The 12,516-nt window shown below is 37.2% G+C and overlaps 1 protein-coding gene across 1 annotated transcript in view; it reads right to left on the bottom strand.

Annotated features, from left to right (window-relative positions):
• Nucleotides 1–12,516, bottom strand: part of TOPAZ1 (testis and ovary specific PAZ domain containing 1) — a 109,626-nt gene that overhangs the window by 84,080 nt on the left and 13,030 nt on the right. The window contains exons 3-4 of the mRNA XM_006868775.1: nt 8,284–8,345; nt 7,130–7,257 (exon numbers count right to left, since the gene is read on the bottom strand). Of these exons, the coding sequence (XP_006868837.1) occupies nt 7,130–7,257; nt 8,284–8,345 (190 nt within the window). The remainder of the gene's footprint in view (nt 1–7,129; nt 7,258–8,283; nt 8,346–12,516) is intronic.

Raw genomic sequence — 12,516 nt, 5'->3', positions numbered from 1 at the left:
TTGGAAGAAGTGCAGCCAGAGTGCTCCTTGGAGGCCAAGATGGCTAAGCTTCGTCTCTCATACTTTGGACATATTGTCAGGAGGGAACAGTAACTGGAGAAGGATGTCATGCTGGGTAAGATAGAGGGTCAGAGAAAAAGAGGCAGACCCCCAGCGAGATGGATAGGCCAGGTGGCATCATTGATGGTGTCAAGTGTGGCAGCGGTAGTGAGGTTGGCCCAGGATCGGACATTGTTTCGTTCTGCTGTGCACGGGGTCGCTATGAGTCGGTTCCGACTCGATGGCACCTGACAACAACAACAAGTATAAATTTGGGGACTGCTGTGACTGTGTAAGATAAACACTAGACTGCTAACCACAAGGTCAGCAGTTGAAGCCCACCAGCTGCTCCGTGGGAGAAAGATGAGGTTTTCTGCTCCTGCAATGATTTACAGCCTCACAAATCCTATGAGTCTGGATCACTGTATGTTGGAATGAACTTGATAGCACTTAACAAGTAGAAATTTAACAAAGCATGTACAGAAAGTTTATGACAAAAACTAGACAATGAAAGAAATCAAACAAGAGCTAAATAAATGGAGATATATATCCATATGGAAGCTCAGAACAACTGATACACACAAGAAAATAAATAGTGTCACTCCAAAAGATAATATATATCTATGGAAGTAAAAGTCACTAAGGAAACATTTGCAGAAATGTTAGTTACCCTATAACATTCCTAAAAATGTAATGTAAGAGAGATAGATAAAAGTTTGTTAATTCTAAAATTTGGGGGCCAAAAATTTTAATGGCAAATTATTATATTTTTATACATATACATGCATTTTAATAAAAACAAATATATAAACAACATATTTAACTGCTTCTGCCACCCTGGCAATCTCTGAGTGACACAAGCAATTAAACACTCAACTATTAGACAAAAGGTTGGTAGTTTTAACCCACCCAAAGGCACCTTGAAAGACAAGTCTGGCAATCTGTTGCCAAAAGCTTTGAATAGGAGCTGTTCTTCTTCTCTGTACACATGGGATAACTAAGAGTCAGAACTGACTCAATGCCAACTAACCAGAAATTATTTACTGCGTGGTCCTGTATATTCTAGAGTTGGTACTTTGACCCTTTTTACGCTATTAGGAGGATAAATACATCATTCTCTTTCCTCAACAAAATAATAATAATTTGTTGCTGTTAGGTGTGGCCAGGTCAGTTCTGACTCATAGGGATCCCATGTACAATAAAATGAAATACTACCTTGTCCTTTGCCATCCACATATCCTTTCCTATGTTTGAATTCTATGATGCAGCCACTGTGTAATTTCTATCTCATTGAGGGTCTTCCTCTTTCTCTCGGACACTCTAGTTTACCAAGGATGATGTCTTTTTCCAGGGACTGGTCCCTTCTAGATAGTATGTCTAAATTTCTTGAAATGAAATCTTGTCATCCTTGCTTCTAAGGAGCATTCTGGCTATACTTCTTCCAACACAGATTTGTTATTTCTTCTGGCAGTCCATGGCGATTTCAGTATTCTTCATCAACACCGTAATTCAAATGCATAGATTCTTCTATAATCTTCCTTATTCATGTAACTTTCACATGCATATGATGCTATTAAAAATACTATGGCTTGGGTCAGGTGCACCTTAGTCCTCAAAGTGACATCTCTGCTCTTTAAACATTCTATTTAAAGTGGTCCTTTGCAGTAAATTTGCCCAACAAAATACATTGTTTGACTGCTGCTTCCTTGAATGTTGACTGTACATTCAAATAATAGTCATTGACAACTGCAATCTTTTCTCCATTTATCATGATGTATTTATTGGTCTGGAATCCTGGTGTGGCACTGTGAGTTAATGCGCTGGACAGCAAGGTTGGTGGTTCAAGTTCACTAGTCACTCCTTGGAAATCCTATATAGGGTCGCTATGAGTTGGAACAGACTTGATGGCACTTAACAATTTATTGGTTCAGTTGTGAGGAATTTTGTTTTGTTTACACTGAGATGCAATCCACACTGAAGGTGGTAGTTTTCATCACTGTTTTAAGTCCTCTTCAATTCCAACAAGCAAGGTTTTATCATCTGCATATCAAAAGTTAATGAGTATTCCTCCAATCCAGATGTCATGTTCTTCATATAGTCAAGCTTCTCAGAATATTTGCTCAGCATACTGATTGAATAAGTATGGTGAAAGGACACACAACACAACCTTGATTCACACCTTTCCTAATGTTAAGCCATTCAGTATCTGCTTTAATTGTGCTCATGAGGAATGTTTACATAGACAAAAGAGGCAGTCGTTTCAACAGAACTGTTCTGTTTAAACAACTGCCTCTTTTGTCTATGTAAACATTTCTCATGAGCACAATTACATGTTCTGGAATTCCCATTCTTTTCAACATTGACTGCAGTGTGCTATGATCCATGCATTCGAATGTCTTTGCATAATCAATAGAAGACAAACAGCTATCTTTCTGGTATTCTCTACTTTCAACCAATATCTAATTGACATCAACAATGATTTTCCTTTGTCCACACTGTTTTTCAACCTGATTTGAATTTCTAGCAGATCCCTGTTGATGTACTGTTGCAACTGTTTCTAAATTATTGTCAACAAAACTTTACTTCCATATTCCGTTGGGTTAACTTTCTTTGAAATGGTGCACAAATATGGATCTTTTCCAGTTAACTGGCCATGCAGTTATCTTCCAAATTTCTTGGCATATACTAGTGAGTGCTTCCAGTGCTAAATCAGTTTATTGAAACATTGTAATTAATATTCCATAAATCCCTGGAGCCTTGTTTTTCACTAATGCCCTCAGTGCAGCTTGGACTTCTTCCTTCAATATCATCTGTTCTTGATTACATGCTACCTCTTGAATTGGGTGACCAATTCTATCTGGTACATTGACTGTGTACACACTCCATCTTGTTTGGGTATTGTGTCATGCACTGTTTTGCCCATAGAATTCTTCAATACTGTAATCCCAGGCTTCAGTTTTTCTTCAGTTCTTTCAGTTTGAGCATGTTCTTCCCTTTTGACAGCTTTCTAACTATGTGGCTGTTATTTGCCTACGTTGTTGTCATGTGCTGCAGAATTGGTTCCGACTCATAGCAACCCTGTACAGGGTTTCTGAGGCTGTAAATCTTTATGGGAGCAGAAAGCCTCATCTTTCTCCTGCAGAACAGCTGATAGTTTCGAACTACTGACCCTGAGGTTAGCAGTCTGATTCGTAACTACTATGCTACCAGAGCTCCTTGCTGTCTAACTATAGGTCTTTGTATATTTCATTACAGTATTTTTACTATGCTTTCTCAAGTTGCCCACAGAAAATTTCTAGTCAACTCATTTACTTAAGTATTTCTTCTAGGTTCCTTTAGCTATTTCAAGTTCAAGAGCAAGGTTCAGAGTCTCTTCTGACACCCTCTTTGTTTTTTATTTCCTGTCTTTTTATTGACCTTTTGCTTTCTTGTATAATGTTTTTGATGTCATCCCACAACTCTTCTGGTCTCAGGTTATTAGTATTCAGTGTTCTACCAGTTCTTGAGATGGCGTTTAAATTCAGTTGGGATATACTGAAGGTCATATTTGGCTCTGGTGGACTTGTTTTAATTTTCTTCAGCTTCGCCTAAACTTTAATATGAGAAACTGGGTGTATGTTCCACAGACTGCCCTTTGCCCTTGTTTTATGAAGTTGATGATACTTAGCTTTTCCATCTTCTTTTTCCATAGATGTAGTCAATCTGATTCCTGGGCATTTCACATCCAGCGAGGTCCAGTGTGTAGTCACAATTTATGTTGTTGAAAACTAGCATTTGCAATGAATAAGTCACTGGTCTTGCAAAATTCTGTCATGCGACCACCAGCATAATTTCTATAATCAAGGCTATTATTTTCCAACCACAGTTGAATCCTGTTTCACTTTTACATTCCAATCACCAGTAATAATCAATGCATCTTGATTATATTTGATCAATTTCAGACTGTAGCCATTGGTAGAATTCTTCAATTTCTTCATCACTGCCTTTAATAGTTGGTATGTAAATTTGTGACAGTTGGTATTTAACTGGTCTTCCTTGTAGGAATATGGATATGTTATCAGACAGTACTATACTTCTAGATACATCTTGAAATGCTCTTTTTGATAAATGAGATGTCATGCCTTTTCAGTATGTCATTCCTGGCATAGTAATTCATGACTGTCCAATTCAAAATGGCCAATACCAGTCAAAATTTCAGCTTACTAATGCCTAGGATACTGATCTTTATGCATTCCATTTCATTTTTGACAACTTCTAATTTTCCGACATTCATATTTTATACATTCTATCTTCCAATAACTAAAGTATGGTTGCAGCGGTTTCTTCTTATTTTGAGGTGTCCCCCATCAACAAATGAAGGTTGTAAAAGCTCTGTTACATCCATGTCATTAATGTTGACTCTACTTTGAGGAGGCACCTCTTACTCTACTGTATTTTGAGTATCTTCCAACTTCAGGAATTTATCTTCCAGCACTATATCAAACAATGTTCTGCTACTAATCATAAAGTTTTCAATTACTAATCCCTCAGAAATGGACTACCTATTCCTTCTTTGTAGTCTGTCTTATTCTGGAAACTCTCTGCTAAAACCTGCCCACCACTGGTGGCCCTGACAGTATTTGAAATACCTGTAGCAGTATCCAGCATCACAACACTCTAATCACCACAGTAGGATAAACTGACAGATGAGTAGTGGCTTACTATAAGAATGAGATAAGCAATTTTGTGAATTATTTTTGAAAAAATGCAGCCAGAATACTGCTTAGAAGTTAGGATGGATGGTGAGACTTCCTCTCTCATACTAATGGACATGTTATCAGGAGTGACCAGTCGCTGAAAAAGGACATCATGCTTGGTAAAAGTGGAGGTTCAGTGAAAAAGAGGAGACCCCAAATGAGATGTACTACTGGCACAGTATATTGATAGCAGCAGTTGGCTCAAGTGTTAACAACTCTGAGGATGGCACCTGACCAGATAGTATTTCATTTTGTTGTACACAGGGTTGCTGTGAGTCTAAATTGCCTGACGGCAACCAACAACACCACCCTTGAAGGAGTGAGTAAATCAAGTTTTCCTCCCAAGGTTTAAGGAGAATGCAAGGGTAAGTCAGAAAGCATTGCTACCAAAACAAAGAAACCTTAGTAAATAAAAATATTAAAATGTGAAACTATTATTTCTTAACATATCCTCCATCTAGGTATGGAAACACCTCTGAAGCTGTGGTTACATCTTTCTAACCCTTCCTGGTGGTATAGCACTGTATGATAAGCACTGGACTTCTAACCACAAGGTTGGCAGTTTAATTTTATTAAAACTTCTTTATTAAGTCTCCATGATCATCTTGTATGCTTCGAGAAAATCTATCAAGATTACCCCTTCAGAATCCCAGAAAGCAGTCACTGTAACTTTCTGAGCTGATCTCTCTGCTTTGAATTAATTAGCCCAAGAAGATCCCCTTGGAAGCCACTGCTTTTATTGGAGCTTTTATTTTTGAAGGTACCATGAGACAAAGACTAATGCATTACTAAGACAACGTGTTTGTAATCATCCATTGATTATAGAGCTAGAGAAATGTGACAGTCTTAGCACACAGACAACAGTGAAACCAGAGACTAGTTAAGACCACTAAGAGAACAAGTCTAGATATAAAAAAGAACAGATTCAACGTCTGAGTTTCGGAACCCTTCAACATGTAGAGGTTAGGGAGACCAAGACAAACCAGAAAACTGTGAAGCCATAGCCTGAAAGGTGGAAATAAAACCAGATAAATGTTTATCCTGGAAGCCAAATATCAAGAAAGTGATATACTGTGCCAAATACTGGTGGCAAGTTACATAAAATTAGGACAGAGAAATGTCTATTATATTTGGAATCATAGAAGTTATTGAAGAGTTTGAAATTCAGGATAGTTTGGGTGGAAGAGTGAAGGTGAAGACCTTTGGAATGGGTAACAGATAAACTTTTTGAGAAATAGGGTAACAGCTTAACAGGAACATAGTACCATGAAAGGGTTTTTATGTTTTGTTTTATTTTAGGATGGGAGAAAATACAACATGCTTCTTGTTGTTGTTAAGTACTGTGGAGTTGGTTCCGACTCATAGTGACCCTGCACAGGGTTTCCAAGACTGTAAGTCTTTATGGGAGCAGAATTCCTCATCTTTCTCTTGCAGAACCACTGGTAGTTTCGAACTTCTGACCTTGAGGTTATTAGCAGCCCGATTCATAACTACTACGCTACCAGAGCTCCTTATTAAAATGATCAAGTACTGAAGGGAGAACTACTGGAGCAGTATTTTGAGAAGCAGGGGTATCTTAATGTACATGTGGAAGGAAAAACCTTAGCCAGTTCATCCGTTGTTATAGAAGAGAAGCAAGATTTTTGGGAGCACATTCGAGTAGGTGGGATATTTATTGCTGGGAATTTAGGAAGATCTCTCCTAATTACTTCTGATTTTTTGGCAAAGTAGGAAACAAGTTATTAGCTTTGAGGATGAATGAGGAGGAATTGGAGGTCTACGGACAACAAAGAAAGTAAGAAATAGTTGCCTATGGAACCGATTATGCAAAAGTTTCAGGTAATCAATTACCTAGCAGAAAATAAAAAAGTAATGTCAAAAGTTTCCCCTAAAATATCACACTCCAGTGGTGTGTTTTGGCATCAAGTTATGTTCAGCTTTACTTCCTATATATAGGAATATATAAAGAAATCTGTGATCAAATGGCTGAAGCTTGTAATTAGAGCACTCAGGTCTAATGATATTATAAGATACCAAGGAAAATCAAATGATAGCACTTTGCACTGGACGAGGCAAAAAATATGCAATATTTTGTTTAGAAAGACTTACCTTAGATTTGAGACAAGCTTCAGATACTAAAAAAGCTAAATATACAATTAAACAGTACACATCATGTCCCTAGATAAGGGACTCTGCTTTTACTTATGCAAAAGATCAAGCCATAGATCACATGAACAAAGTGAAATGATTTACCTAACGAAGTTACACCTGTCACTTAATACTACTGTTGATGAATTTCTGCACTACCACTATTTAAACCAAGAAATAAGAAAATGTAAAAGATTTCCTAGTACCTTCTCATCCAAATCTGATCCTGTTATGTGTTCACTTAAGTCTCCCAGTTTTTCATTTTCGGAGGTTTCATTGGTAACATCTCCAAAGGAAATATTTATACCTGTGGATTCATGCTTTATTTCATTTGCTGAAAAGAAATATAATTCAGCTGTAAAACTTTAAATGAAAAAATAAATAAGTCATGCAAAGATCACTCTAAGATAATTTAGAATTCAAAGGCTTTTATAGCTTAAAGGAGCCGTGGGAGCACTATGGGATCATGTGACTGCTAACGGTAAGGATAGCAGCTCAAATTTACTAGCTGTTCCTCAGGAGAAAGATGAGACTGTCTGCTCCTATAAAGATTTACAGTCTCAGGAACCCTACATAGGGTTACTATGAGTCAAAATCAACTTGATGGCAATGGGTTTGGTTGGTTTTTAAGGTCTAATGTGACAAAACAGGATGCAGAGTTTTCATGTAGTTGTACACTAAATCCTCCCTCCTTATAAAAACATGTGGTATAAAAAGAATTGGCAGTAATACAGAATTGAAAAGCATTTCAAGATGAATACACTTAAGAATCTTAATCATGTCCAGCTATTTTAAATAAAATTTTAAAATCAGAAAGTAGAAAGTAAAATGAATTTTCATATTAAATTAATGCCTGTGAAGTAAAGATCCAGGTAATTAACACTATGATTATTGTTGTTGTTAAGTGCTGCCAAGTTGGTTTCGATCAATAGTGAACCTGAACAGGGTTTCTGAGGAGCAGCTGGTAAACTTGAACTGTCAACCTGGCAGTTCAAACGACTTTGCAGTATAGTACATTAACCACAGCGCCACATGATTAGTGGCTAATTGTCAACAATTTTAAAAAGGACTCAGACTTATAATGTGATTGACACCAATTATATATCTTTTGTATATAAAGTCTAGCATTGTTATTTTTAAAATAACCAAGTGGAAAAGATTTCAAAATTTTGCCTGCCAACCAGTCACATTAAAATGGAGACAAACTGACAAGTGGTATGACACAGGATTATAGACTTCAAAATGAAAAGTCTCGTATCGTAGTGATTTCATTTTCACTAGGCATGAATGGGGAATTAAAAAATATATATATATACATCTATATTTCAATACTGTGTGTTCCACAAATGTCCAATCTTACCTGATAACAAGGAAGCACAGATGTCTGGCTTCTTCAATCCAGGGTCCAGTACAGGAAGATCTCTATAATAAAGTCAACAGAATTAAACATTATATTCCAAGCAGCATAATCAATCTATACAATACTAGCTTTTGCAGTTTGTGAGTATAAACTCAACGCCTCAGGGTAGAGTAGTATGCTGTGTTTCAAGGCTCAGCACACCCAGGCAGACCCCTAATTTCGTCTATAGTAACATACTGCCTCAAAGTTAGGGAGTGTTGCCAAGCAACTTTGTTACTCAGCAAGAACCCACCGAAATATACCAAACATTTAAAATATATAAAGTATTACGCTGACACAAGATAGCGTTTACTACTCTCAAGTATATGTCAATATGTCTTTGGTTTAACTGGGAGAACAAGAGGTTGAGGTGTTCTTTTCCTTATTGTCTCTGAAAACAACGTATCATTTAGAGATCAAGCCTATAAAAATCAGAGTTAGACCAACTTGGGGTTAAATATTGCTCTGTCACTTACTATGCAATCTGTGGCCAAATTACATAACTTCTTTGATTCTAATTTTATCTGTAAAATGAGAATAGCACCTACCTATGAGGTTACTGTGAGGATTAAATGAGATAAAAATCTTTAAAGCCAGTGTCATAGGCTTAATACACAAAAAACACATATGATAGCATAGCCACTCAAATACAGTCAAGCCTTTTAAAGAGCTATGCCAAGGACTTACTCTACTGTGTGTTTTGTTTTTTTTTTAATTTAGATAAAATTGTAAAATATATAAAAGTACACAGAATAAAATATGATTACCATCTATAATCTCCCCATTTATTAATTTAATAAACAGGTTTTATTAAATATTAAACGTATTTCACAACTGCATAATTGCTCTTCATTGGGTCAGGGTTACATCTTAGCCAAGTGAGAAAATTAAACAAAACATTTTGTGCATGCTATTCTTTGAAAGAGTCTTGGTGTGGCACTATAGGATAAGCACGGGACTGCTAAATGAAAGATTGGTGGTTCAAACCCACCAGCTACTACTTGGAAGCCCTAAAAGGGTTGTTATGAGTAGGAACCAATTCAACAACATTTAACAACTACAACATCCTTTGAAAAATATAAGTATTTTTTTCCTCACATATTCTAGCAATAATCCAAAGAATACACTTTAAGGGGTGAAAATATAACACGAACAAAAGGCACGTTTATGTGCGCATATAAGTATCTCTTCCCCCAGCCCCAACTTCTCTCTAGATTTATATCTATCAAAATATTCTCATTTCAGTATTCCAAAGACCTCTTTAATGCAACCAGGGCCAAAGTCAACTTCCTGAACCAAAACCCTCTCCAGAACTTTAACCCTTTATATCTGAGATGACCACCACTCGTCTGTCAGTTTGTTGTTCTGTGATGGCTTGTGAGTTGCTGTGATTCTAGAAGCTATGCCACCGGTATTTTATATACCAGCAAGATCACCTATGGTGGACAGGTTTCAGATGAGCTTCCAGACAAAGACAGACTAGGAAGAAGGAGTGACGAACTACTTCCGAATATTTAGTCACTGAAAACTTCATGAATGGCAGAGAAACACTGTCAGATATACTGCCGGAAAATGAGCCCTCAGGTTAGAAGGCACACAAAATACAAAGGGGGAAGAGCTGCCTCCTGAAAGTAGAGTTGACTATGGTGATGCAAATGGAGCAAAGCCCATAGGAGAAAAGCCTGTGGTACCTTCATTTGCTGATGGGGCACAACTAAAAATGAAGAGAAACAGCTGCAAAAATCCATTAATAATCGGAACATGGAGTGCATGAAGTATGAATCTAGGAAAATTGGAAATTCTTAGGCATTAGTGAGCTGAAATGGACTGGTATTGGCCATTTTGAATCTAACAACCACATGGTTTATACTATGACAGGAAAGAAAAACTGAAGAGGAATGGTGTTGCATTCATTGTCAGAAAAAACATATCCAGATCAGTCATGAGGTACAACGCTGCCTGTGATAGGATATTATCTTTGCGTCTACAGGGAAGACCATTTAATACTACTATTATTCAAATTTACGCACTAACCACTAAAGCCTGTGAGGATGAAATAGAAGAATTCTACCAATTCCTTCAATCTGAATTAGATCAAACATGTAATCAAGATGTATTCATCATTACTGGTGTTGGAATGCAAAGGTTGGGAGCATATAAGAAGGTTGTTCAGTATTTGGAAAATATGGACTTTGTGATAGAAATGACGATGGAGACTGTATAATAGAATTCTGCAAAATCAATGATTTGTTCATTTCAAATACCTTCTCTAGACAGAATAAGCGACGACTATCCACATGGACCTTAAAGGAATACATAGAAATCAAAGTGACTACATCTGCAGAAAAAGACAATATCATCAGTCAAAACAAGGCCGGGGCAGATTGTGGAACAGACCATCAATTGCTTATATGCAAATTCAAAGTAAAGCTGAAGAAAATGAAAGCAAGTCCATGAGAGCCAAAATATGACCTTGAATATATCCCACCTGAATTTAGATATCTGAAGAACAGATTTGATACATTAAACACTGAAGACCAAAGACCAGAAGAGTTGTAGGATGACATCAAGAACATCATACAGAAAGCCAAAAGTCATTAAGAAGACAAGAAAGAAGGAAAAGATCAAAATGGATGTCAGAAGAGACATTGAAACTTGCTCTCCAGCATAGAGATGATAAAAAGCAAATGGAAGCAATGAGGTATAAGAGCTGAACAAAAAAATTCAAAGACCAGCTTGAGAAGACAAAGCCAAATATTACAACAAAATGTGCAAAGATTTGGAGTCAGAAAACCGAAAAGGAAGAACACACTCAGCATTTCTCATGCTGGGGGAACTGTAGAAAAAAATTCAAGCCTCGACTTTCGTACTGAAGGATTCTTTGGGCAAATTATGAATGATGCAGAAAGCATCAAAAGAAGATGGAAAGGATACACAGAGTCACTGTACCAAAAGGAAATGTTTGATGTTCAACCGTTTGAAAAAGTAGCATATGAAGAACAGTCAATGACACTGAAGCAAGAAATCCAAGGTGCAATGAAGGAATTGGCAAAGAACAAGGCACCAGGAATTGATGGAATAAAAATTGAAATCTTTCGAGAAAGTAGGGAGGCACTAGAAGCACTCATTCATCTATGCCATAAAATCTGGAAGACAACTATCTGGCCGAGTGATTGGAAGAGCTAGGTATTTGTGCCCATTCCAAAGAGAGGTGACCCAACGGAATGCGGAAATCACCACACAATATCTTTGCTATCCCATGTGAGTAAAGTTTTACTAAAGGTAATATAGAAATACACTGACAGAGAGGACCTTCCAGAGGTTCAAGCCAGATTCAGAAGAGGCCGTGGAACTAGGGATACCATTGCTGGTGTCCAAGGGATGTTGGCTGAAAGCAGAAAATATCAGTAAGATGTTTACCTGTTCTTTATTGACTATACAAAGGCTTTCGATTGTGTGGATCATGACAAGCTATGGACAACATTGCGAAGTATGAGTATTCCTGAACACTTAATTGTGCTCATGAGGAATTGGTACATGGACTAACAGACAGTTGTTCAAACAGAACTTGGGGACACTGAATGGTTTAAAATTACCAAGGGTGTGCGACAGGGTTGTATTCTTTCACCAAACTTATTCAACCTGTATGCTAAACAATTAATCCGAGAAGCTGGGTTATATGAAGAAAAACTGGCATCACAATTAGAGACTCATTAACAATCTGCAATATGCAGATGATACAACCTTGCTTGCTTAAAGTGAAGAGGACTTAAAATATTTACGATGAAGATCAATGAGCACAGCCTTCGGTACAGACTGCATCTCAATGTACAGAAAACAAGAATCCTGGCCACTGGGCCAATAAACATTCTTATCAATGGAGAAAAGACTGAAGTTGTCAAAGGAGTTCTCTCTTCTTGGATAACTATCAACATTCATGGAAGCAGCAGTCAAGAAATCAAACGACATATTGCACTACGCAATCCGCTGCACGAGACTATTTTAAAGTGTTGAAGAGCCAAGATGTCAGCTTGAAGAATAAGGTGCGCCTGACCCAAGCCATGGTATTTTCTATAATCTCATATGCATGCGAAAGCTGGACAGTGAATAAAGAGGACCGTAGAAGAATTGATGCTTTTGAGTTCCGGTGTTGGAAGAGAATATTGAAAGTGCCATGACAAACAGGAAGTAAAA

Source organism: Chrysochloris asiatica, unplaced genomic scaffold (assembly GCF_000296735.1).
Source record: "Chrysochloris asiatica unplaced genomic scaffold, ChrAsi1.0 scaffold00124, whole genome shotgun sequence".
Taxonomy (NCBI): Eukaryota; Metazoa; Chordata; class Mammalia; order Afrosoricida; family Chrysochloridae; genus Chrysochloris; species Chrysochloris asiatica.
This window is presented reverse-complemented; position numbering and strand designations above follow the sequence as displayed.